Source organism: Falco cherrug, chromosome 3, assembly GCF_023634085.1.
Source record: "Falco cherrug isolate bFalChe1 chromosome 3, bFalChe1.pri, whole genome shotgun sequence".
Taxonomy (NCBI): Eukaryota; Metazoa; Chordata; class Aves; order Falconiformes; family Falconidae; genus Falco; species Falco cherrug.
This window is the reverse complement of record NC_073699.1, coordinates 30,919,112-30,942,428: the sequence shown is the minus strand read 5'-3', so window position 1 is coordinate 30,942,428 and position 23,317 is coordinate 30,919,112. Positions and strand designations below refer to the sequence as shown.

Below are 23,317 nucleotides of genomic sequence, written 5' to 3'. Positions count from 1 at the left end.
GTGGTGGGGCTGGTGGGACAGGCCCTTCCCTCCTGCTCCGTGACCTGCTATAGGAAGAGGGAGTGACCTCCAAAAGCAGATGTCAGTAATACTGGACTTCCAGAGCATGGCCTGGTCTTTCACTTTAAAATTGTAAACAGGCTAGTGAAAGACGTGATGTTTGAACAGAAAATGAAGAGCAAGCCCTGGCTCTCTGGCAGGCCTGGTGGCTGATGGCGCTGTCAGCAGAGCCTCCTGGCTCTGCCCTCACCCTGGTGACTGAAAACTGAGGCATTATCCCACAGCTTTGTGCTGTGTTTTGGGGGATCTGTGTCACATTTTGGTGTTCTTCCTATAACCATTCATTTTTCCCCTTACAAACTAATTTTCAAAGACTGAAATAGAGGTTTAAGCTGTCCAGATGCATACAGTGCCGTATCTGAGCTGTAAGCCGTTGGAGATCTGCTCTCCCAGCCCATCAGAGCTTTCGCCAGGAGACTGCAGCATGGGCCCCACGTGTGTGCACATGCCATGGGTGGAGGGAGGACCAGAAGCCCTAGGGTGTGAGATTATCTCCATAAGGCAATTTTTTCTGCAAGTGGAATGCAGCTATGTATCACACTGGACGAGTATCATTAGTTTTCATGGGATGTGTCTAGTGTGGACTCATTTTTTTAAAGAAATTAAATGAGCTGGTGACTCTGCTTTATCAAAATGCCAGTAGCTGTTGCATTTTTCTGCCTAATGGCCTTTGTTTATCTTGTCGTTATGAAGTCGAATGTACTTCTGAGTGACTTTTAGGAAGAGACGTCAGCTACTGACACAAATTGACTTTTCAGCAGAAATGATCATCACCTTCTCGGTTCTCAAATGCTTCCTGGTTGTCATCTGCCTTCATTCAGTTATTGTCCCTGAAAATGGTATATGGAAGTATCTTTCTGATCTCTTCTGTCTGGTAAAGCGAGTAAACAAATGCTGCTTGCTGTGATGTAGCGTGTTGCAATTGCCTCCTTGCAGTTGTCTTCCCCAACATGCCATAAAAAGCTGCCTGCATTTGTATTATTTCACAGTTGTATTTATCAACAGTTCTCATTCCAATTTGCTTAGATATGTTTATCAGAAAACCTGATTTACACACTTCATGCCCTGCTCTGTGAGGAGAGGTTTATTTTCCGTCAAAATGTCTAATTTGAGAAGAAATGAAATACATTATTATTGTGTGATAGAAAACTCTTCTATGCTTTCTACTAAAACCACATTACGTGTGCATTCTTCTATCTAGCTGTATAGGTATACATACCTTAAAATATGCTTTGTCTTGCATTGCTCTCATTTGAAACATAGTCTATGACTGCTCTGTTTTCTCAGATATACGTATGCAAGTGTACTAGTAACGTTGCAAAGCTATTCTGTGTTATGCTGCTGTGGCAGATCTGAATGTCTTGCTGTATGGTCTCTCTAAGCAGAGTCTTTATCCTCACTCTTTGTCCTTGGATTTTTTTTTAAGCTCCCAGAACCCAGGTAGGTGAGCAGGTTTGTGCAAGGTCAGGTCTATTAAGCAGCCAACATCCGTAACACTTAGGCTGATGAAACCCCTTTTTGCTTGTTCCATTTCCGAGCGCCCCTTTTATTGAAGCAAACAGAAATGGGAACTAAGAAGCTTTCTAATGCCATCACTGTAGCAACCTTTTTTATTGCTTGCAGAGAAAAACCTGTAGTTTGAATTAAACTTTTGTTATTAATCTGGGGATAGCCTTGTAAAGCGCAATTGCTTTGGACATATCTGCAATGAAACCTTAAGAGAATTTATCCATTTGATTGATGGCTATACGGAGCAGATTATGTGCTGTATTTTTGAAGCAGAACTGTTGGAAATAAGGTGCAGATAACTGGAATACATTCTTTATCCAGAATAACTCAGGGATGACAGGTTACTTATCCATTGTGTCCACTATTTTTGCCAACACTTAACCATATTAAGTAGCATAAAGATGCCAGTGCTGAATTAGTTGCTTCTGTAAGACATTGCTTAAAAGGTGTTTTTGTGGTACTTGGAAATGTTGCTGAATTGACAACTTAAGAAAACACCCTTTCTTTCCATTCATTCCACAAGGTACAGGTTTAACAAGGAAATGGGAAAGTTGATCCAACATCCAGAAATGAAATATTACTAGAAGAGATTTTGTGGACTCGATTTATATCAGTTGAAATCTCTTTCTGTCACCCTTCTCCCTGGGCAGCTTCCTCTGTATGTCTTGGCCCTCAGTTGAGAGTCTAGTTATCAAGTGTGACACAGAAGTTGGTATCAAATCTAAATCTGTCTGTGCCTGTGTGGGCTGTCAGTTGAATACATTTTATAGCGTGCCCTTGGATTAAAACAGGGAGTAGTATGGGTCACTCAAGCTTTCAAGATATGCAAGTTCAAAGTAAAAGGACAAGCAAGAGTTGCTTCCCCAAAGGATCACCCCATAAATATTTTTGATAAGTACAAAAGCAGAAGCATGGATATGGCTGCTTGACTGTAGCTATTCATAAACTACAATCCAAGGAAGAGTGCTGTGCTAGCACTGGCCTTCTCAGTTGATACCTCCAGGCACGAGTCTGCAGAAGAACATGAGATTGCTTTTTGACGTGTGCTGATACATGTTGGGTTGAGGTTTGCTTTTCCTACCATGCCACAGAAATATGGTCCTCAAGCTGGAGACCTTTATCTGATAAGGGATTTAAGAATAAGGCAGAATGTTTGGTTTTTGAATTTGAAGTATGAGAAAGTTACCTTTCTTCTTCCTTTCCTCACCTTCCAAGCCAGGTGATATGTTTTCTTAATCAGTAGGTAAATATACTTGCCAGCTTCTTGTTTCTCTACAAGACAGATATATAGAGAGTTACGTATCTCAATAAGTGCCAACAATGCAAAAGAAAGTTAAATAGCATGGTCCCTGAAATACATGAATTTGGTCTGTTTTGTCTGCTGTGCGTTCACATTGCCCCTTCTCAGGAGGTGGCTTAGGTGTGTAGCCAGAGAAACATATCAGGAAAGTGGAGAAAAAAAGAAATAAAAAAGGGAACTTCACAGACCCCTTTCTGGTTTCTGCTTAGTACCTCCCTGTTTTGTGCTGTATTGTAAGCAGTGCTTTAGCAGTAATACAGACAAAGCCTAACAAAGAGACTTGCTTGCTAGCAGAAAGTTGCTTAAAATAACTTACTGAGGATAAAGAGGCTGCCCAGGTCAATAATGCTGTGAAATCCTCAATGCGTAATAGGTCCAGGAGGTTTTGTAGGCATATGGATTTTTAAAAGCTTTAGACTGTTGATAAGGCAGTAAATGTTGTAGTGTGCTGCTAACCTTGTATTGATGGTGCTGGGACAGTTTTATGACGATTCAGAATTAGGCTATAGAAATACTGAAATCTTTGTTCCCTTCAGCAGAACTCTGATTTAAAGTATGAATGCTAGCAAGAAAGGCTTGTTCTTTGTTAACAGATACTTAATACCATTAAGAGTCTTTGTTGTATTTTACTCTTCAGTCGGATCTATGACTGTTAAAAATGCTGTCAAACAACTTAATTGGCTCGCTTTCCTTTAAAGCAATGAAAGCTAATTTATCAAATACAGTGTAATTTATCCCTACCTTCATTATGAATGTAATTCTTTTGGTTCTAGTTTTATGCAACATACTTTTTAAAACATCATCTGAAGGTAATCAATATGAAGCTTATTTTAGACAGTTTTCATTAAAGGTGGTTATCACTCATGATAACTGGGAGAGATTATGTTATCAGTTCACTAATCCTTCAGTTAAAGCAGCAGCTTTCTTGACCGTGCTTTAAACCAAAAAATGGTAATGTGCTGTTTGAAGATGGCCCCTTACGTAACTCCAGTTGAAACTTCTATTTTGAGAAATACCTATATGTTCATCTGCTGAGCTGTTTGATCCATGTTCTGCCACATCCACGTGCACAGCTCATAGGGAGGGAGAAGCCCAGGGGAAACGTGCAGGAGCTGGGTGGGGAGGGGAACCGCTGTAGGAAATCCAGTGTCAGCCTTTCCACTGCTCATGGAGTAACTCTTTTATTACAGCGTACCTTATACTATGTGATTTCAGCTTGATGTTTTCTATGTACGTTTGTGAGTTTTTTTAAGAGCAGACATATGTTAGATGGTTCTTCTCAGGAATATCAATCCATGCTAATAGTTATGGTGTGTGGATGCATCTTACAGCAGGTATGGAGGCTCACAGTGGACTGCCTCACCAAGGGTGTGCCTTGTTTTGTCTTGCTGTGCAGTTGATGTGGAGTCAGCCGGCTGCAAAACTGTGTGCGGAGAAATTCCTAAAAATATAGTTCAAATTATCTTTCAGTAGTTCTGCTCAGTATACCCATCTAGTTTCCAAATGCAACTCTGGGCTGTATTTGTCTTCAAAAGAATTAGTCCCCTTGGTTCCCTTCCCCAGTCTGACACTGCACTGCAAGCCCCAGGGAGCCAACAGGAGAGTCAGATATGGAGGGAGGACAGGAGGGAAAATCCTTCCTTCTTTTCCTTGGCCCCACCTGGCTGGGAAGTTGGCTGGTGCAGCAAGCACGGTGCTGTGTGCCTCCCCCAACCCAGGCCCAACCTGTCTGTCATCTTTGGCTGGGGAGTCAGGCAAGCTTGCCTCGGTGATGCACCAGTTCCTCCTCCGTGGTGGAAGGAGGGGAGCAGTGCCTGAAGGGCAGCATACCAGACAGAAGACTGCTCCTGAAGCCATGTAGCCTGTATAAGCCGCGATATCTCTGATTTCACTCAACTGCTTTTATAGTAGAAGTTATTAGAGTGATGCTTTATTCCTATCTGAAGTAAACTCATTTCTTATCTTTGTATGCATCAAAGAGGATATGAACACCGAGCCTTTGTAGCAAAAATTCAGTTAAGACAGACAGGATCAGAGTGTCAAATCCAACAACTTAATCTTGTAGACGGGTGAAATGAGTGGGAGTTGGCACCTGGAAACAGCAATAAAGTCATCTTAGTTGTCTGCTGTTTGGGGATCTGGGATACAAAGAGATCTGTCTCAAAGATATACCTGGTCTCCCAATGCTTTCTGTGTTTGCTGTCTCTGAGAAGGCTATACCAGTGGAAAGAGTAGCAGTGATAATCATTTATCCTATTGGCTACAGAGATCATGGGTTCTGGCCTAATTTAACGAAGTTTTGGATTTACCTATGCTGTTCCTGCCAGATGACAAACTGATCCCTTAGCTCTGTGCTTCCAGCCACCACCCAACAAGTTGGAAGTTGTTACCTGAATAAATGAAGTTGTGATCAGTTTCATGGACTGGAGAAAGGAGGTTGGCACATGCAACACATTCTGCGGGCTAACGCAAAGTTCACATTGATCTGCAGTTCACTTTGCATTTTGCCTCATTAGACAGTAACAGTTTTGAGCAGAAAATCTTCTCTGTCAGCACCCAAAGTCAAAAGTGTTTCATTTAAGCATACTTAAAGCTTACTTGAACTCTACTTTCCTTAAGTAAGAGTCTAGCAAACCTGGGGTACGAATGTGTTACCACTAATATTCATCTTGGTTCTAAAGGATCCAGGATTCCTCTTCATTTAGAGCAGTTTACAACCTTCCTCTGAAATAGGTTGCATGTGTTTATGGGAGAGAGGGAAGTTCCTTCAGCTAATAGCACACATTTTTAGAAAGATCAAACAGATTTTAGATCTACCAGTAGCCATTTTTCCACCTGTGGGGAGCTTTGGTGGGACATCACCAAGGGTCCGCTGACTGCAGGTGGTAAACAGAAGTGGCCACTGAGAGATTTGTGGACCATGTTGTTGAACGAGTAAGTCCCTATTGAATAATAGATTATGCATTCAAGAACTGGAAATGCTCACTCCTTAAACTGCAAAGACTGATTCTGTCTCACCTTTGACAAACTTTGGGTGCCATACATAACCTTTGCTAGTAATATTTAATTGGTGGTTAACGGAACTTTAATAATATAGTAGTTTTGTCTATAATTTCCCTGTTTATGCCAAAGGAATGTAACTGATTGAGACAGTTTATTGCCAATTCTTGCTACTAATGGCAAAAATATCTTAATTTAAACGATTTCATGCTAGTTGATTCTGGGTTCATCACGTGGGTTTATTTTGCTAAAATCCACAGGCTGGAAAGGAATCAATATGGGGCTTTTGAAACTGGTGGAGGTTTGCAGTGCTCCCACTACGATTGATTACAGCTGCTTTTGTAGGGCTTTAAAAAGAACAATCTGTATTAAAAACATCATTCTTTGGTATGAGCTCGAACAGCTCCAAATAGGTTTCCATGGGGGCTGCCCTGCAATTTGACCACTTCAAGGGGCTGCAGTAATCACCAGTGGGCCAGGGCAGCAAGGCAGAGGAAAGGCTATTAGGTGGGGAGTTATTGGCATGCATGCCGAAGAGGTTACCCTGGCAGCTTTAATCATTCATCCACATTCTCAAGAGGAGGGAGGAAAATATAAGTGTTAGTTCTTCTGATTGATTAGGGAAGAGGATCAGAAAAATACGAAAGGAGAGGGGAGGTATGCATGGAAGAGCCAGCGTGCGTTAGATTTAAAAGCAGTGACTGGGGCAGGTACATGTAGTTATGACCTCTATGCCAAAAGCTACCTGCTTCTCCCGTTACTGTCAGACTTGTGACTGGTGATTCAAAGACAGGCTAACCTCTTCATTCAGCATTTTCAAAGGAGTACATTTAGCTTCTTGGTCACGGCTGTGCCTTAAATTTAACCTGTCTGCACATGGGCTGTTGTGTCCTTAAAAAACTGATTAGCATTTTGAGCCGTGACAATGATTTGCATGGTGGTTTTGATCCTATTTTTGGTGAGACCGAAGGGTGCTTTTTAGAAAACGTGCAGAAAATTGCTATGCTAATTGAGATAAATCAATCCGTGATGCACATTGCTGGCTGCTGGCTTCTGATGCTGTTTCGCCTGCACATTGCCCTTTAATATTTCAGTCTGAAGTAGCAGTTCAGAAGCTGATTCAGCTATAGCCCTTCTAAAATAGTTTCCATGTTGTATTGTGCCTACGTCAAAGGCAAAGTTGAAGAATAAACTGTTCTTTGCACCAAATGATGCTTGGCATGAAAGCTGAAAGGGCTTTGAATCTGTTAATTTTGGGATTCCCGGAGAAACTTGAGTATTAAACTTCTGCTTTTACGTGGGAAACAAGAATTGCTGTGTACTGTACCTTGACTGTTAAGCACATTTTCAAGGTAAAAGAGACAACTAAACTGCAGTATTCAGTTCTGGGTTTCATGTACAGGGAAAGACCTGTTGGTGTGGAGTCAGGGAATGTGATAAATCAAGGGGTTCACATGAACAGCACAGGAGTGCTGTTTGCTTGCATGGGTATATCAGAGTTTGCTGGGCCCTTCTATCATTCTAAGTAGCTGTTTTTAACTTGAAGTAAGTTTATGTGGTCATTGGGTTAGGAAGGTCCCTTGGTCCTAACCTGTAGCCTGTGTACAGGTGATCTCACCACGCAGCTCTCTGGCAGTAGGTCTGGGGAATGACCAGTGGGGCTGGTCCTCTCTTGGGCATGGGATTTCAGCATGAACTGCTGTAGAACCGCAGGAAACTTTAATTGCTGGAGAAGAAAAATAAAATGCTGCAGTTTCATATCCTGTGATCCGGATACAAGCTTTTACTTGCTGAGTCATGAGATGAGGCCGTGGGACTTCTATTGAGGAGTCTCTGCCCAGGTGAAGAGGTACTCTTCTTCACTGGGGTATAGTGGTGGCTGAGATCCACAGAGGTAAAGGTTTTTGTTCCAAAAAGTGCTGTATAACTGAATGAAGATGTACATGTATTGTGCAGGGTGGATGATGAAAGCATCTTTTGTAGGAGCAGACGCAGCTACGCTCTCACTCAGCTAGTAGTCCTTTAATACTGCTTCCCTAGTTGGATAGCCTCGGAGGGATGTTGGGTAACTGATGAGGATCTCTTTTTGTTCATTTACTCAATACCAGTTGTGGCTGGAGAGCACAGAGCAAGTAGTTTGATCTGTCCTTCATCACAAATCATGCTGGTGGTACTCGTGCATAAGGATAGAAAGCCCTGCCTGATCTTGCTGCTGTGCTTGCTTGCCTCCCTCCTACGTCTTCATACAGCAACCTTTGTCCCACCCTGGGCAACAGAGTTTGTGGATAAGGGATTAGATTAATAAAGTTCGGTCCCTGTGTGCATCTACTAGACAAATGATGCACAACTGGAAATCAGACCCTGTGAAAAGTGGAAAGATACAAGCTTTTTCCATTGGAATTGATTTCAAACAGGCCAGAACTTTAGAGGACATTTATTTTTCTCCTCAAGGCAGGACAAGCCTCACCTCCAAAGCTGTAAGCAGGCCAAAGACCCACTACACAGATCTGTGAGCCTTTGTGATGGGAAGAAAAGCATTTTCAAATAAGCTTGAATAAGTTCTTCTTACCATTTTAAGTTCTGTTATCACATAATGTACCATACGGCATGTAATTACACATTAGGGGATATTTCTAAAGGCACAGATAACTGTTAGAACACAGGCACGTGAATTGCTATGACTTTGTGAAGAGTGAGAACTTAAATCTATCAACTGCAGCACTGTAATTTCTTTGGTGCGGGGCTGTTAAATGAACAGTAGCTGATGTGGTGATGGTTTCTTGGTGTCTTCTTACCCCAGGGGACTCTTTGCCTTGAAGTGTTTCCCTGTGAGCACCATGGATGTGGTGTATTTTCTTTAGTGTGAGCCGTGACATGGACAGCTGAAATGCCTGACAGCGGCAAGAGTTGTTTTATTAATGCTGTCCCTGTCAAATATGCCTCTGTTTTGGTAATTAGTCTGGCGTAACAGACTGTGTGCATCTTAAAAGCCAGCATATTTTGACTCTTGGCTCTGACATGAGGCAATCTCCGTAAATCAGCTTTTTTGGTAGACTCCTCTATTGTTGGATGCTAGCGGTAGTAGAAGCAGTTTGCAGTACTTGTGTTTATTTTGGGCTCTCCGCCTTTTCTCAGCAGCCACGAGCAGTCAAACCCTTTCTTTATCTGTTGTGAGAGATTGGAGGCCTAAAGCTATAGTTTTGTGCAGCATCAGGAAGTTCTACATGAGGTACAAGGAGCGTGAATAATCTTTCTGGCATGTGCTCCGGCTGTGGTGGCAGCTCTGCACTGCACCAGACAGGGTCTCAGCCTGCTGCACTGCTGCTGGCACCAGCGCCGTCCCCACGGGCAAACACCCGACGTACAGCTCTAGTAGGGACACCTGTACAGAGTCGATATACTTTTCAGCCTTACCTGAAGAAGGGCAGCAAACTTCCTCTAAGATTTTAAAAATAACCTTTGGAAACTAGCTTTCCAGAATGAGTCACAGCTTGTTATTTAATTGGCCAAAGCCAGCGGTGGGGGTGGCAGTAGCTTTGGCAAATTTGGTCCAGGCAGTCCCCAGCGTAAGGGTGGTTTTCACACTGGGCACGTGGATGAGCAGGACTGGCACAGAAAGGCAGCAGCCTCAGGGTGTGCTTGGAGGCTTTTAGGCTGTTCCAAGGTAAAACTGGGGGATGGGAACCATGTCAAAATGATGTGGGGGAAATGAGCACTGCAGATGTTGGCTTCTATATGAAACCCTTGCTCTCAAACTTGGAAAATTCAATCTGGGGCCTGTTGTTATGGAAGTAATATTTTTGCTGTGATCACGGTTACACAGACCGTGGCATAGGGCAGCTTTCCTGCAGCCAGTACCCACTCCACTAACATCACCATTGTGCAGGCAGTACAGTTTCTCCAAGGAAGAAAATGGAGAGTCTTTAGAGTGCTGTGCTTCAGTTACATCACTAATTATTAGTGTATTATTTCTCAAAGAATCCCACAACTGCCTGCCACCATGCCTCCCACCGCTGCTTCTGCTAAAGGGCCCACTGCAGCAGGTGGGGTTTGCTGGGAAGAGTTTGGCCTGCGAGTCCTTAAAAGTGGCCACCACCACCTTGGAAGGAAATAATAGGGGTGACTTCTCTCTTTTTATTCTGTGCCCAGCTGTCGGGCATGTCAGTGACAGGAAAGGCAGGCATCTGTACTAAGACAGTTAGTGGCAAACATACTTTGTAACATAAAATCCTCGTTCAAAAGTACGTGTTTGCAGCAGGGTGTACGTGGGCCGCATAGGGATGTGCAGGCTGAAGGAGGTTGATGAGCATCGTCCGAGCCACCAGAGGCTCATCTCTGAGAACCCGTAACACATTGAGAAATGGAAGGTGGATGCTCTCCTGCTTTGCACATTTCTCTGGGAAAACCTAGTGCTCCAAGATGTAAATCTGATTTTCAAGTTTTGTGCTGTAGAGGTGGGGGTTTTTTTTGGTTTTTTTGTTTTTGTTTAAAATCATGACTTTTATTCCTGGACAAGGTTAACGAACTCTTAATGGGTCAGTCTCACCGGTGAAGTAGCTTTCCTGGTGTGATGAGGGAAAGCAAAGGAATGGAGAGCAGCGATAGGAAGACACCTGCCAGCTTTGAGTCTGGCAGTACTGAGGTCTGTTGGCTGGCAGATCACAGTTCCTTTTGCAGGAAGCCTAGAGGGAAATACAGCTTCTCCTTCTCACAACTACCCTTTCTCCAGCCTTCAGTGGGAGTCTCTGCAATGGTTCTTGGGCTTTAGATGAATGCATTCAGATAGTTAGCTTTCCAAAAATGTAGTGTATGTGAAGAATACATCACTTCAGTGGACTCAGACTCACCAGCTGAGCATGCTTTGATACAAGGATGTATAGAACAGCAGTATCTGTTAATAGAAGAAGATAATCTGTTTTCTTTCTCCTTACATATGAGATCTCTGCCTAATTAACAGCTGTAATGCTTGCAAAATTTAAGAGCCTTCTGGCTTAGATATTTTTGATATAACATCACTTTTAAAATATTAGTCTCTGGTTCTGTGCATACTAAACGGGTTACATCCAAAAGACTTCCATCTGGGGAAAAAGGAGGCAATGTACCATTAATAACCCAGCTGCAAACCTCAAATTCTCTGTCCCATACATACACCCAAAAGGCAGAGAACAGAAATTTGAGTGCATCTGTAAGTAATAAAATGTTACCTTCCATGTGTCAGTTACTCCTTGCTCTTCTGAGTTTCAAACAGCCATGACAGCCATCGTAGATGTTACTTCTTCACTGCTTCTCACACCAGCTTTCTTGGCTTCATCCTCATGGCATAAGTCTTCAACATCTTACTCCTAAATCACCCTCACGTAATGGGAGGACTGACTGTAACAGCAGGACTGGAAAAGGGAAATGGGTATGACAGGGCACTTTATACTTGTTTTTTTTTTAATGAAGCCCAACCCTCCTGTTGTCTGAAGATTGTTTTCACTTTTTTGCCATTGTAATTTTGATGAATGGTTTATGCCTTTTGTGAGATGATGAGTCAGGAAAGCTTTTTGCTTTTTTTCCTCTCTCATTTAGTGTTAGAATGAGGTGTTTTTTTAAAATGTTCTGCATGATCTAGATTTATTAAATTAAAAATAATTTAAAATGCAAGCTTTAGTAAAATAAAGACTTTGAGATTTCAAATTCAACTTAGTACAGGTATGGAAATATCATTTAACTAGTACTTAATGGGTGCTAATCTAAACTACATCCATGAAATTTAGATTTATGTCAGTGTAGTCAATAACCAGAGAGGAATCAGTGACCATTGGCATGTAGCATGTGAAGTATTTAGGTCACAGGATTTTGCAGCATTATATTCTTGGAATAAAAACGTAAGTGGGATAACAATGATGGACAAGAATGCAATCTCTGTCAGGAGGTAATGAGCAGTTTTTGTGGCTTCAGGGCCAGATTAAAGGACTGATAACAGAGACATCCTTGCCTGGTGTTCCTGCTGTTTTAATAGATCTGAAAGTAAGGCTGTTACATAAAAGTGACATGAGGGCCCTCATTTCAGTTGTTAGCCATAGGAAATAGTCCCTTAAATATTTGGCCTTCCTAATAACTAAAAATAGATTTATGTAGTTAGAATTTGCAGACTTTTTTATTTTTCCCCGTAAGCATATTGAAGTGCTAGTAGAGACCTTTCTGTGTCCAAGCTACTGACAACAGACTTATTTTTCCAACTTATCTTTTGTGAACACCCTGGAAGTAGTCCACGGGCCCCCATGGTTTCCCAGCTGACAAGTGAGAAAACATTTCTAGAGCAAGTAAAATCAAATTTGTTTTTACATACCGTAAAATTGCAAAGCACGGCTTCAGTGCTTGATACTCACTTAAGCTCCATATTTTCATTAACCATCTCTCATTTTTCTAAGCTTAGAGTTTTATTAGAATTATTTTTTAACCCTGTGCATTTTTTGTTAACTGTTGGGCTTTTCTTTTTATTCTTAGCCTTAAGGCAGTTTTCATTCCAAGTAGCCTAAGGCAGCTATGTTCTTCTGAGCAACTGGGAAAAGAGGTGCAAGCTGTGGATGTAGAGAGGGTGACCCTACCCCAAGTCTACTAGCCAGCTGACAAAGAGAGTCTGTTTGGGGACAGTGCAGTGCATTTATCTATGCAAATGCTTGGGGATTTTTAAGCTTGAGTATGCTTCTTTGTGCCTTTGGTTTGAGAGGGTGCTCGTGTCCTGCCTGAGTTCCACTAGACAAGAATTATTCATACTGAAAATAGGCTGAAGCAAGGGGCTGCGGCCAGAGAAGCTGCAGAGCATCTTCCTCAGATGGAGCTTGATGTCTGATCTGAATGCATGTGGAGTTCACTGTACCATATATTTCCCCCTATAGTAAATATTGTACTGGGTCTCTAAGACTGTGGGGAATAGTTTTTGCATTCTGATAGAGTTGTGCCATCCACAATACCAGATATTAAATAATGCTTCACATTGTATCCTTTTCATCCCCAGAATAAAATACAATGGATGCTCAAACTGCTGCAGAAAACTACCCAGGCTTTTTTTCCACTTCTGTTCCTCTGTTTTCAGCTGGTTTAAATCTTGAGAACATCTCAGCATAGCTAGAAATGAAACCTTTTGGCAGCTGGAAAGCCATGATTCATTGAAAGAAAGGGAGTGGATATGATGGTGGGGAGCCTGGCTGACCAGGCGCTTGCAGCTGGGTTGGGTTAGCTGCTCAGCTGTCTTACAAAAACTGAGTCTTTGGAAGAACTATCAGGGATCATTTCTGTTTTCTCTGAGTCCTGTGAAGCTGGAAGGAGCAAGGAAACAGGGTTGTTTGTTTTGGGATGGGGCTTTTTTGGGTTTCATTTGGGTTTTGAAATCTGCTAAATTTGCTTCTGATACAGACAGAAGTGGGAAATCGCCTAGGGAATAAATTGATTGGTAAGTTCATATTTTTATTCAACATTAAAAATTGTGGGCATGGATGTGTGATGCTTCTGTTCTCATGCAGACTGGTTTTTATGCACTAACATTTGCAAATGCAGGCTTTTTCTCAGCTGTTGCCAAATGTTATTGGCAATTTTCATTGTTAGGAAATTTCTCCAAATAGGTCTTGAAATTTTTTTCCGAGCTTGGTGTTGGGTAACATTTATTGCCTCTTATAGCTTTTGAATATTGTATGCTTTTTCTATACTCATGGTCAGCCACCTGCATTTCCTTTTAAATCTGCTTTGTTTTTTCCTGCCTGATATTGCAGAGTGGGTGGTTTTGTACCATCATTGTGGCTGAAAGTAAAACGGGGCAAAGTGGCTTGGCCCATTGTGGCAGCCTGCTGAACAGCAGGATATTTGTCCCGTGACAGGGAGTTGTTTTCCTATATGGAAACGCTCTCAGCTGCGTCTTGATTACAATACCACCTATACACCTACCGACATACTTCAGGCCTTCCTTTGGAGACATCTTTTAAAGGAATTAAGTCATTTGATGGTGACCACACATTGTTTTGAATTTCTGCTTTGGACTGCAGCCAGTTCCAAGCAGACCGTGTGAACTCGCAGCAGCAGATGAGAGCAAGCCTTTTGTAAACCTATCTTAAAAACAGGGCTTTTTTACTACCTCCCCGCCATATTCAAAGCTGCTGTAGCAAGAGTAGACTTTGACCAAGTATTGTGTTGTTTTTCTTTTCCTCTGTAGAAGAAAAACAGGCTAACACTGTTTTAGTTCAGAGCTGTTCAGAGAAGTGTCAGGTACCCCCAGTGCAAAGGTCTTTCACTCTTAAATACTCTGATAGTCAAGATGGCCTTTCTGCTTTCCATAATCCATTTTTATTGTAGATCAAACTGAAGAGCAGTTTTCTGCTGTGAAGAAGCTTAGAACAGGAATCTGTTGCCAACCCCCCCCCCCCCCCCCCCCAAAAAAAAAAAAAAAAAAAAAAATCACACATCTTCAACAATATTCTTTAGGCCTCTGGGAAAAAATTTACCTCAAAAAGTCAGATGTGGGTGTGGGTCTTTGCATACAGGAGTTATCCCTTTCACAGTTTGCTACCCCTTTAGGAAAGCTACAGTGAATGTTAGATAGAATAAAATGAGCAATCAATGCCGTGCAGTAAAAAGTAAGATGGGAGACCTTGGGACTCAGAATAGCAGGTTTGGGTGCTTAAATGAGATACAGAACAAATGCTTTTTGGTGTAGTATTTTGGTATTCGGCTTCTTGAATTCAAGCTCCATTTGCATCTGTCATACTTTTTCAGCAAGTCCTGGCAAATGGGCATTCACAGAAATGCTGGTAAAAGTAATAGTAGTAATAGCGGCAGGTGCCATCTCGGTCATCGAGGATACATGGCTCCCATAAGGAAGTTTATGCTCTGCTGAGAAAGCACAAGCTGCTGTGGGGGAAGACAGCTTCCAGTCTTTCAAAGCTTGAACTGTCAGTCTAAAAGGATGACTGATACCGTGTTCTAGTATCAGCTCATTTTAGCAGCATCTCTCATTAGTAGGGAAATACTTCTAAAAATGTGGTGAAAGTCACAAGAAGCCAACTTTTTAGCCTGTTGAAGCTACAGCTAAATTTTAGAAGAGATGTGTTCATTTAAAATTGGAGCATCATGTCTGACCAAAATTTTGGAGATTTGCTGTCTGATCCGGCTGGAAGTGTCATAACCCTTAATCAACACTACTGTCTTGGAAACATTTGTATTCTGTAGTCCTAGTTGTTTGTTCTAACTTGTAAAGAGTTTCATGAGGTTTGGCTCAATATATCTCTGAGATGGTTTTTGATACACACTGTTGTTGCTTCCCATGTGAAATCAAATGACAGACTTCACGTAACAGCCTATAGATTTGTATATTTGAGATCTTGACAGAGGGCTTCAGTCCTGGGATTTGCTGCTTTCTTGTTACAGAATCTCTGCAGAGTACATTGCAAATCCTATTTATTCATTCATGCATTTAATGAGATGAAGTGTGATTTGCAGGGGGGCTTGCTTCCTAAAGGTAGGGTGGTTTCTTAGTTTTCATTGTGCAGCCTTGAATTTCTCTTTATGATGTAATTCTTACAAATTTCTTTAACAGCTTAGATGAATGTATTGCATAAACTGAAAGTATAAACTGTTCGGTGTGCCATCATCAACTTTGGAAATAGGAGTGAAGATTAAGAGACTGCTGTGCTAGAGAACTGTTATCTTTTTAACCATTCCTTCTTATCTGTTTTCCAGAGAGCAGATTTGACCTCTGATAAAGATTTATACCTTGACAACAGCTCTGTTGAAGAAGCATCAGGCGTCTATCCAATTGATGATGATGATTATTCTTCTGGGTCAGGTTCAGGTGAGACAACATGTCACAATTTGATTTTAAAAAGCATAAGAAGTAATGCAATTATTTGAGCAAGAGCTGTGCAGTTTTCCTTTGTAAACTGGAGATGTTACTTTCGGTATCACAAGTTCTTGGCGCGCTCTGTTTACAGAGCACTGAGCACCCCTGGGGGCTGAGTTTTAAATATTAACTCTCTGCTCTTTTTCTCTTACTCCTTAGTTGCATCATTTCACAGCGTTATTTTTTCTTTGCTGTCTCTCTGCTTTCCCTCTAGTTTCTGTGTAGTTCTCTCTGGAGTTTAGAAATAAGGATTAGAGAAGGCTTAGTTCTCCCATGACATAATGCTAATTTAGCAGTCTGTAAGAAAACATAGCAGCAGCAATCTTGTTTTCTCTTACATGCATCCAGGTTCACATAAACACGGTATCTCTTCCTTTTTCTTGTTGTTTTAAATTTAGAAGTCTAGATACTGCCAAAACCATGGGTTTTCTCTGAGGTAATTACATCCATACAGTGAATAAAGAAGTTCTTAAGCATAACATACTGAGTTCTCACTCTTAAACACTCATTAGAGACATGTCATGTAGCTAGCTCATAATTTTTCAAAAAGCTGTCAATGAAACCTCATTAATCGTTTCTCTTAGAAAGCTTCTTTGTGAAGTATCTTCTAGACTAGCTGGGAGGCTCCAGCCATTAAAAGCCAAGTGCAGGATTTTATGGTAGTTCTGGAAGAGAGATTTCCTTATTATTGTATTTGTTGAGCTGTTGTGGAAATCCCATTTGTTTCCCAAGTGTGTTACTTATTTGTTATTTCACTTTTTGTAATCTGTCTTTTGATGTTTATACATAGTTGTGGATTTTTGAAGGATGACCCCCTCTTGTAGCACTTTGTTACCTTGTAAGCCACAGCTGAGATTTTTTGGGTGGATTTTTTAGTGTTTCCTGTCTTTTGGTGATTCAAAGATATATTAAATGCAGGTGATATCCTGCATTTTTGGGAATCCTCCAGAGGGGCAAATTGACATTCCAGTGTGATCAGAGGCTTAATTGGACGTTCCTGCTGCAGACTTCTTTGAGGGGAAATTTAACATTTCATTTGAAAAGAAAAAAAAGTTAAATTAACAAGTCATTGATTTCATCCAGTTCCTAGGACTGTCTAAGTAAAATTGTGATCTACAGGAAAATTCTGATCTACAGGAAAATTGCCCTTTCAGTCAGCATCCCATTCTGTCATGTCTTCAGATGCTGGTGACTTTGTAAGCTTCAGGGAAGGAGACAGGTTGACAATAAATAGTGGTATGGAGAATGGTCTGATTTGGGTTTTTTTCCATCCCTCTGTGTAGTCTGGCTGTTTCTAATATGGATGATTCAAAATGCAGCCCTGCTTTTGAAGTGGAAAGGAGTATACAAGAACTGGCTTCAGATTTTATTAACCCATCTCAGTGGTAAAAGTGGAGCCAGAAGGACAGAAACTACCTCTAGACTTCACCAACAGTAATGCACCAACAATTACACCTTGGCTTTCTCTTCTGTTTTCCTGTGCTCAGCCTTGACTGTGGGTGGAAGATAGAGTGTATAATGCACTCTTGCTGCCTCTGGCAGTCTCTTTTTTCTTTCCTACAAGAAAACAGGAAAAGTCTCATGTAGACTTAAGAGTAGCTGGATGCCCCTCCAGAGAGCTCATGTGGCAGTACCTAAATCTACTACTTTTGAACAAAGGAAGAAGTTCAAATAATCTTCCGAGCAATCTGTGGACCCAGTTTTATTCACTTAAAAAAAAGTCTCAGGAGGGAAGCATATTAGGATCCCCTGCACCCTACTCATCCTATACTTACTTCTGTCTCCATTTTATGAAGTAGAAAGTGTCCTGCAGATGTACCACTGATCAATTTTCCTCATATTATGTTGAATGTGTTCCTCTTTACTGCATGCTCAGTGGCGTAGTGTTCCAGCAGGAAGAGCCTTCACACTCAAGAGTGGTTTTCTTGCTATGTGATTCCACTCCAAGCAAACAGATCCAAGATGACAACATGCTGACTCCTTTCCTTGCTATGAAAATTGTTAGCTGCCACCAGGCCTTTGGAGATAAACAGGAATTGTCAGCACCACCATTAATGCCCTTGCAGATCTTCAAGCAGCATTAACATGGACAAATGTCACTGTAGGCATGACATATTTCAAACAAGAAATTGGCTGAGGGCTTATTGTAAGGAGAAAAAAAGGTAATGGTGTTCTTTTTTTCTTTCCTTTCATAGCCGCTTTTAGTCTTCATGTACGTTCAGCTACTGTTGTGCATTTGCCCAAGTGTTCAGTCTGAATCTGTTGGTCAACAGTTTCCAAAGGAGCCATGCCTGCTTCCTGATTGTCCTGTATCAATAGCAGAACGTCTGTAGTGAATTCATTATTCCATTGTTTCCTTCTTACGGTCTCCATCTATGAGGACATGCCTCAGACTGTCATCACTCTTTTTAGTGCTGTTGTTTATATATAGCATAATAATGATAATAACAAAAGAGTAAAAATAGTTTTCCTGCCTATATACAACTTGAAATGCTTTTATAGCTACTGTTACTTTTTCCTCTGGCATCAAAGATCTTTACTGAGCCTTGGTCTTGCAGGTACCTGGAAGTAGCTGCTAAGCAGCACAACTACCCTTACGTTAAGGAAAGGTACCATCTCTGTCAGATTTATCTACAAGTTCTTTAGAAAACTCTGCTTCTTGTGTCTTAAGTTACTCATGGTAGACAAGTCACTGCGGTGTATATATCAGAATCTCATGCAAATTTTTCCTTCTCCTTTTTTTTTCTTCCCCAGCCTAATATTTGTCAGTCAATAGCAGCTTGAGTTGAGGTTGGCTTAGGATGAACTAGGTCTAGACTGACATTGCAGCTGGGGACTATTCTTGGAGGAAATTTATGGTGGTGGGGTTGGAGCTTCTCCAAGAAACACAATGCTCTTGGCTGTTGACTCAACAGGAAGCTGAAGGTACGCTCCGAGGCTGGAAGGCGGTTCAGGAGTCCAGTGGCAGTGTGGCACGGGGCTGGGTGACAGGTGGTGGCATGGCCAGGGGGGCCATGGTTCTGGGCGGGGGGGAATGGGACCGGGGACACACGGGCGCTCTCCCAGGTGCTGAACAGGAGCCAGCAGGAGGGCCATGGCCAACGCTGGGTGCTCCTGGGGTGCTTCCCTTTCTGGGGTGCAGCAGCACAGCAAGGATTCATTTTCCATTTCCTAAGGTTGGACTGACTCATAAGTGTCTTTCGTATTGGCCTGGAGCAAGATCTTCTGTCCACCTGCTATACCAGCCCCAAACATGTCTCGTGACATTGACTGCCTGGTTCTCCAGGTATATTAACATAAAACCCTACTGTGATACTGTTTGAAAGTGTGGGTTTGTGGTGCTGGGCAGAATCTTATATGTCAGTATAGTTAGAATGCTTCCTTTTATTCTTTCTTCAAGTTTTGTTGGGGGAAGTTTCCTTCCTCAGGTGAGAAATATCAGAGACGCAGCATCCTTCCACTGTCTCCATTTATTTCAGCTGCAGTTCCCTGATATGGCACTAGTAATGTTTACAGTGTCGTCTCTTGCCTAACACTATGTTGATTAAAGGTTGCATTGGGGACTTTTCATGTGAATGGGAGTGAGATAAGCCAGCTAAAAATGTGTTATTCTGGTAGGTGTCACATGGATCGTAGAGATGGAAGGTGTGAAAGAGATGGTGGGTATGTGTGTGCCCACCTTAAGACAAGTTTGTGATGGTAGTATTCCCAGAGTGTGATGTGCAACAGCAAATAATCGTGATGACAAAAGATAGGGTGAAATGATTGGATTTGTTTGGTAGGAAGAATCAGTCACGGGCTGCTTTGCAAGTAAGAGTGCTAGCTACCATGGGCTTTTTGTAGTATACAATAACTTAAGCTGTCACAGTCTTGATTTCCTGACAAGTTTCCTCAAGCCCTAAGACTGTGAAAGAGCATTTGTGTTTCCATTATCCAAGAGGCAGGTAATAGATACATCACTGAGAGCTACAATGGATATTTCCAACAGTACAGCACAATTTAGAGCTATTTTGACCACTATGAAGACAGCAATTGGGCATCCTGAAGAAGTTGCAGTGGATAAGACAGTGTGTGATGGTCGAGAGCTCTCAACTCTTTACCACAGAGATGGCTATGAGTTTCATTACTGCAGAGATTTTTTTGGTGCCCTCATTAACAGGGCAGTATCTATTTGTAGAGGGACTCATGGCAGTTAATACCCAGCACCGCCACCCAAGCTAGCCAAATCCAGAAAACATCTAAAGAGACAGTAATACTTTCAAGAGGAAGAGGTTAAGCTCTTATATTCCAACCATTTCACAGTATTCATCTTAACAACCTATTTGGAAGTTATGCTCATGACATAGACTCTATAGTTTTTATTTCCAGTCTTATTTGGATTCAGGGAGGGAGGTGGGTTTCTTTTTTTTTTTTTTGCCTTTTAGGGAAAATGATACTATGTGGAATGCTATTGCTGTGTTCTGGAGAGCATTAGAGAGGTTTTTTGATCCTTCAGTCCTATTTACAAGTAATTCTGAGAACACTACTGTTAGTAGTGCCTTCCCCTTGTTTAGACCTACTCCATGCCAAGCGGAGACCTGTCTAGATAAAGCTAATTAGAAAGCAGGAGCTGTGGGGGTGTGTCTGAGCCAGTACCCAAGTCAGGCCTAAATGACAGGTGCCCTGATGTTTTTGGATTTGTCGGGATTCCCCTGAGGCCATACAGAAGAGGAGCTGGGTACTTTTAGTGCAAACCTAGCAACTAGTTCAGGAGTTAGATTAGTCATCCATTTATTGAGAGACCAGAGGTTTGCATCCTTTCTAGCCAGTGAGGTTCAGACCTGTAACACTCACCATTTTATCTGGCAGACACAACTGTTGCCTGAAGCAAAGGTGGCATTTAAGGACTTGAAGGAGCAATTGTGATTAAGTGGGATTTATCATTTCATAAAAAGAAGAAAATAAAAGTTCTCTGTTCTCAAAGTGTGTTTTATCAGATCTCTAATCTGATCATCAATTTTAATTTCCTTGACTGTGAAAGTCTTGTGTAATTTGGAGGAACTTTGGAAGGTAAAGCAGGCTGAGATATCCATTGGGCCTTTATTTCTCAAAGAAAACTCTTGAGGCAAAGCCAGAAAAATTTTCCTGTTGGATGCCTTTCCTCATCTCTCTTTTGAAGCAGGATGTTGGTTTTTTGATCTTTGAGTAGCATTTCAAGAAAATACCCGATTCTTGTTGTGAGGTCTTTATTCTGGAGGCTGCACTGTAAGTTTGCTATCTCTGACGGTTTTTCCAGTATTATTCCATGCCGGTAGCTTGAACGTAGTACTTTTTTTCATGATTCCAAGTTTTCTTTTCTAGAGTAAGAAATAGTTTTCCTTTCAATGCCAAATGTATAGAATTCTTGATCGTGGGTTCAAAATGTCTTTATTGCACTTGTATTTTCAACCTGTTTTATTTCTCTATAAAAATTCGATAAGAAGTCAGTTTGGAATGAGTGAGTCATACTATTCTGTTGTAAGAGGATATATTTTTATTTGTTAGGAATTACTCTCATGCACATTTGCTGGATTTATTACCCAGTAGTTACTTGGATAATCGGTGTCTGTAATGAGCAGAACACATTGAGATTCCTAAGGAGTGGTCCAAGAATAGGTTGATTCTTTTCCTCTTTCAGGCCTTGCAGTAATTTAGTCTCTTGTCTGTGTCTTCTTCCTTCCAGTATCACTACAGGATATTTATTAGACATGTCCATTATCTTATTCTAAAGAAGCCTTCATACTCCAGCAGGGCTTTGAATGTAGAGGAAATTAAATTTAAGGTCATCTTTAGGGAGTTTTCTGTCTTCTTACTCTTTATTTCAAAAGGAAAAGGCTTCTGAATTATGTGGAGTTTAAAAACACATGAATTCCTGGTGACTGAAACATAAAGAAATAGCAGTCTTCCTGCAGATAGAAACTACTTGGGTTTTTATGTTTGAGGGTTTAATGGATTTGCTGTAGAGGAGAGATTTTGTTGATGAAGCACTGTGTTACAGGGAAAACCTGGTCAGTTCATGTAGTTTAAGTCAAGTCCAGATAAAGAAGTTGATTGATTGATGATATGCCATTAACTGGCAATCATTGAACTGTACTTTTGAGCTTAATATCAGCAATACAACAGATAACTTTAATACGAGCCACTTAAAAAATGTTTAACATCCAACTACAAATTTCGACCCCCCTTTCTGTACCTGATCCCAACATGCGCCATACACAAGATTTGTGCACACACACGCACACACACACACACAGACAGGCACACACCCCTCTCGCAAGCCGTGGGGGTGTGCTAGCTCTCCTAGTCTGGATGTTCAGGACCCTCTGCCCACACCCCTCTGCTGTGGGAGACACAGGTGTTCCCCGCCCCTTGTGATCCTGGGGCCCCACCACCTCCTGCCACCCCCAGGAGGTGACCCTGCACTGCCAGGGTGGGGGTTCCAGGGGTGCCCCCATGGTGGCTGTGGGGGAGTGGGAGGTGGCTGCTGGGGGCACCCACAGGGTGGGGGTGGTGCTGCCAAGCCCCAGCAGAGCACAGGGGCATGTCAGGCAGGGTCACAGCAGCCCTGATGCTGCTCCTGCTCCAGAGGTTACAAGTGTTTATGCTTTTTTCATACTTCTTTTCAGGCTGGCTACTTCTCTTTCAAAAACACTGAGGTAATTTCCTGCTTCCTCTTTCATAGGGTCACTTGGGGCACACTGTTTGCACTCGCACCTTTATCTTAGGCATTGTCATCTAAACCATTTCCCTAAGGTGGGCTGCGCAAGCACCCCTACCTTGGTGTCATAACAAAAAACGTAATTAGTCTGGAAGAATTTCACAGGTCAATGAAATGTCACCTCTTTTGTTTCCAGGTGCTGAAGAAGATGAGGATAGTGCAGTGATAACAACATCCAGAACGCTTCCAAAGTTACCGACAACTAGTGATGCATCTAGGGCTGAGACCACCACGGTGAAAATGCAGACCAAGGTGCCTGCACAAACAAAGGTGTGTGGCTGGAGAGCAATACCATTTGAAATGGTTCTGCTGTACCCCATTGATGGCTTGATATTAACTTTGATTTATATGGATTAAAAAGCCCCCCCAAACTTTAATGAATGCTACTGCAGCCTGTTGAATACAGAGCTGCTCAGTTTCATTTCTACTAGAAAGTCTACATAGGGACGTCTGGCTTTCACACAAAAGAAGAGAGATGCAAAAAACAGTATCTCATGATACACAAGATAGTTTCTCATGATACCTTTGAGTCTGAGCTGTACCTTTTTTAAGTCTCTCAAAGAGTTATTAAAAAATGCTGCATGAAACTTCCTTTCTCAAAGGAGAGTGTTGTGTGGTTTGGCTGTAGTTTGAATACTTGCCAGGTTCCATTAGTATTTCACTGTTTCCTTCTACTACCATAGGTGATACTTAAGTTACCCTCAAAGGTGTTCTGAATATAACATACCTGACATGCTAATTTCAGATTTGTTATTTCATTCAGAGGCTGTTATTCTGATAAACACAGGCAATACTTAACAGCTGTTCGCTAAATGCGCTTTTGGGGGTTTAAACTTGC

The 23,317-nt window shown here is 41.8% G+C and overlaps 1 protein-coding gene across 1 annotated transcript in view; it reads left to right on the top strand.

Annotated features, from left to right (window-relative positions):
* The window catches only part of SDC2 (syndecan 2), a 60,737-nt gene that overhangs the window by 33,552 nt on the left and 3,868 nt on the right, over window positions 1-23,317 (top strand). Inside the window, exons 2-3 of the mRNA XM_055704361.1 lie at window positions 15,584-15,695; window positions 22,616-22,749. Coding sequence (XP_055560336.1) covers window positions 15,584-15,695; window positions 22,616-22,749 — 246 coding nt within the window. The remainder of the gene's footprint in view (window positions 1-15,583; window positions 15,696-22,615; window positions 22,750-23,317) is intronic.